Source organism: Trypanosoma grayi (assembly GCF_000691245.1).
Source record: "Trypanosoma grayi strain ANR4 Tgr_1315_V1, whole genome shotgun sequence".
In the NCBI taxonomy this organism is placed as follows: Eukaryota; Euglenozoa; class Kinetoplastea; order Trypanosomatida; family Trypanosomatidae; genus Trypanosoma; species Trypanosoma grayi.
Window position 1 is genome coordinate 1 of NW_008826934.1, and position 3,850 is coordinate 3,850.

The 3,850-nt window shown below is 52.8% G+C and overlaps 2 protein-coding genes across 2 annotated transcripts; both read right to left on the minus strand.

Moving 5' to 3' along the window:
* Positions 1 to 1,925: 1,925 nt before the first annotated feature.
* On the minus strand, positions 1,926 to 2,147 carry DQ04_13151000 (hypothetical protein; the record flags this gene model as incomplete). The annotated part of the gene is made up of 1 exon (XM_009316899.1): positions 1,926 to 2,147. One exon carries the CDS (start codon positions 2,145 to 2,147, stop codon positions 1,926 to 1,928), a length of 222 nt encoding a protein of 73 aa, XP_009315174.1.
* Positions 2,148 to 2,791: 644 nt separating this feature from the next.
* Positions 2,792 to 3,079, minus strand: DQ04_13151010 (hypothetical protein; the record flags this gene model as incomplete). The annotated part of the gene is made up of 1 exon (XM_009316900.1): positions 2,792 to 3,079. One exon carries the CDS (start codon positions 3,077 to 3,079, stop codon positions 2,792 to 2,794), a length of 288 nt encoding a protein of 95 aa, XP_009315175.1.
* Between the last annotated feature and the right edge of the window lie 771 nt (positions 3,080 to 3,850).

Consider the following 3,850-nt stretch of genomic DNA (forward strand, 5'->3'; position numbering starts at 1 on the left):
AGAGAGAGAGAGAGAGAGAGAGAGAGAGAGAGAGAGAGAGAGAAAGTGTATAATGACTGGAAACAGCAGTGTCTCATCGCTTGCAACACTGCAAAGCGACAGTTCGCGCCCCGAAGATCGGCCGCTCACAACGGAAGTCGTGACAGCGTCCCTGGTTATTCTCGCCCACAACGCTGAGGGCCGTCTGGTGTATGCGCAGTCGAACCTCTCCTCCCTCAGTCTCACCTCCATAGAGGTGCTGGGCCTTTACACACATCTGCAGCGCCTTTCTCTGGATAACAACATGCTACAGTCGCTGAAACCATTGCGACAGTTGCATTCTCTTGTGTACCTCTCTGCTGTGAATAATAGGCTCACCGACGATGTCTTTGATGACCTTGCGACATCTGGCACGACGCTAGAGCGGCTTAACCTGAGCGGAAATGACATCGCATCTCTCGCTGGGCTCCGACAGCTGCCATTTCTCATGGATTTCAGTGCGGCGGAAAACAGAATCACAGAGCTCTGCAGCGACCATTTTAGACGACTGCACAGTCTCACACGGCTCAACCTGAGGAACAACGACATTGAGCAAGTGCGCATTGACACGTTTGCTCTCTGTGGCACAGTGCGTTCCCTCAACCTTTCCTTCAACAAGGTGACGAATGCGCAGTTTGTTATGCACCTAGGGAGTAATATGGAGACGCTGAATCTGGAGCATAACCGGGTAGAAAGCCTGAAAGGATTTGAGTTCTTGTCTTCACTTGTGGCGCTTTACCTGGCTGACAACAACATCCACGCCTGGGAAGAGCTAAACACACTGTCGGAACTCATCAACCTCCGTACTCTTACAATAGAAGAAAATCCCATCCTGGAGGTGGCTGTCGCATCTTCCAGTAGTATGACACAGCGGGGGGAAATTGAAACAAAGGTGGCACATGATGTAGATTTTGCAGCGAGCAGAATTGCTGTACAACCGTCCCAGACGATAGGCACGAGCTTGAACAGCATGCGACTCTCAATGATGACGGCTCCACCCGCAAGAAGCCGCGTTCAGCACTTGCCTGTCGCCTCTCACGAAATGGATGAGTGGGATAATGAGAGTCATCACGAGCTGGCACAACTCCCACAGTCGGACCAGCATCGCTTCCGCGTCATCAGCATACTGAGGCAGTTGTTGACACTAAACGCGGTGCCAGTGGCGCCAGAGGAAATCCCACGAGCGATTCGACTGTTCAAGAGAAGGCACGGAAAGAAGACTTCCATACGGGGCAAGTTTTTTCCCGCTGGTTCCGCTGCGAGGGCTGTTGAATCGCAGCGTGAGAAGAATGGGGGCGTTTCGGCGTCAGTGTGACGAAAGGATGTGAGAAAACGCAAGGGAGCGCAAGTTGTTTGATGTACCCGCGGAACCTGTGGAGCTGCATTTGATGAAAAGGAGCTGCGCGATGTATGGAAGTGTGTGAAAGAGGTCTGTACGCAGAAAGACAAAAAAAAAGCACACACACCCACACAATAGAGAGTGGCTGAGGAGTGTTTTTTTTTTTGTTAGTGTGATACCTGCTGCCTCAGGTTCTTAGAAGTTGTGTTGTTTCTTTTTTTGTTTGTTTGCTCTTTCTTGGCTTCTTCCGAGTTGAAGTGATTGGCAGTTGACACGCGACGGCTACGCTGACGGTGGGGAAAAGGGCCCTTCAAGGGGGAAACCAAAAAAGAAAAGCATACAGACACACTCATACGGCGTTGCTTACACCACTCGAGAGCTGTAGGTAATGAGCGTTGGCCCCACTCAATGGACTTTACTAGTCGCCGCAGTTCCGGCAGGGATTGCCACTTTTGGTGCGATGTGTTTCCTCTTCGGTAGTCAGTATGCTCCTACCAAAAAACAAGGCGAAGAAGCGCTGTCCACAAGGTCTGTTGCGGTCCAGAGTCTTCCTTCTTCACCTCCTATTTCAGAAGAGACGGTCAAAGCACCGCCAACTGCTAAAATAGGTGGTGAAGAGGCACCGATGCCGATTCTGGTGACCAAGGGGTGTCATCGCCAGCTTCCCGAGATCAGTCACACTGACGACAGCCCTTGGTATAACATAACGATACCGCCGGTGAGCGATGTGGTGCTGTTTGGAATGCAAGCGCGAGTAATCCTGGATGAAGTGCGAGATGCCATTTACCATGAGCTACGTGCTATTGTGAATGTTCGCAGGCCTAGCTATACCCGGCTCTCATTGGTGAATGAGGGTTTGTCGGTGGTGGAGAAAATGATTGTGGCGGAAGGAGCTAATGCGCTCGTACAGATACGCGAAGTGACTGAGCGTGCACCGCAGTGCGACTTATCAGCACTGAAGTCATCCCTCTGTGAGGTTCGCCAGGTGGAGAAGCTGAGCGAATCATTTTCGCTAGGCGTCCTCTTCACTTATGCAAACTACACCAAGGAAAATGAACTGAGATCGTTTCGCAAGCGACTCCTCGCAAAAGTGGCGAAGACGCCCGAGGAGTTTAGCAAACGTCTCTCCCCATTTGCCTGCTTCCTCATTGGCCGCTTTCTGGGCGCAGAGGGTGTTGGGGATGCCGAACTGCATGCGGTTGTGACACTGCTAGAGCAGTCGATTGCGCACGTTGTGATGTACCCCGTGGAGGTACCGCAGTTTCCGGTTCAAACGTCCTTGCCGTTTAGTGACGCGATTCCATTTTACGCGCCGTATGCTTTTTTGCAACTCGCACAGCTGCTGGAGAAGCTTGAGACACAGCCCCCGTTGCAGTCGCATGCGGCGGAGCAAGTGCAGAAGGTCTTGTGTAATGATGGCCGGCCACACAGTCTTCAGATGTACCAGCGTGCACTCGAATTGTCAAATGGAAATAGTGGTAGTACATGGCGTGCCGTCGGCGTTGCACTCGGCAATCGTGGTGTTGGCTCCATTCCTGTCTTTGGAGAACTTGTCACGGCTTCACAATGTTTCGCCGAGGCGATACGCTGTAGTGGCGGGAGGCGGCACTGCACAGACAGCACCATATGGCGTGATGCTGCGTCGTCGCTCCGCAGTTTGCTGCCGACAGACGAGATACAGAACGAAGTGAATACTGTGGGTGGTAATGTGGGGGAGTTCATATTTGTGACGTCGAGGTGCAATGAGCCTTTTGTGTTTAACCAGCGCTACCGCCAACCTGAATACGCAACCCTGAGCAAAGCAGCTTGTCTGGTGGAGTCTCTTAACCATGCTGAGGAGCCGTCGTGCCACGATTTTGCGGACTGGAGAAATCTTGCACTCTGCCTTTCCTCATGTGTGGAGCAGTACCACACGCCAGACGGCCCACATTGGTTGCTGCGCCAGGAGCGTGTCGTCGTTCGAGGGAGTCTCGTGACGCGCCTTGACTGTCTTCGCCAGGTGTTGCAGTTGGACCCGACAGTTGCTACCACGTGGTATCACGCGGCTCTTGCCATGGAAGACGATGTGGTGATCAGAACCAAGGGAGCAACGACGGAGGAAGAGGTGTACCGGCAAGTGCTTTGCACGAACAGGCCGCCGATGGGGCGTGTTGAGGCGCTCTGTATTGGCTTGTCGTACGACACTCGCGACGTTCGATTGTGGTTTGCGCTCGGCGTTGCCCTCTTCAGGCGCAGTAGCAGCCTCGTGCAGCCGGAGGAATGGATGGCTACAATCACCCTGCAAGCAAAGGAAGAGAAGAAGGCTCCTGAGGTGAATGATATTGTTAGCTATAACGATTATTTGAAAACAAATCAAGACGAGAAGAAGCGTGCAGAGAACGTAGCGGTAGTGATGGACGAGGAGGAGGAGGAGGAGGAGCCAACCGTAACGATTCGTGTGAGCGCTGCGGACTGTTTTGACAAGTGCAGGAGGATTGATCCCGATATGGCGGG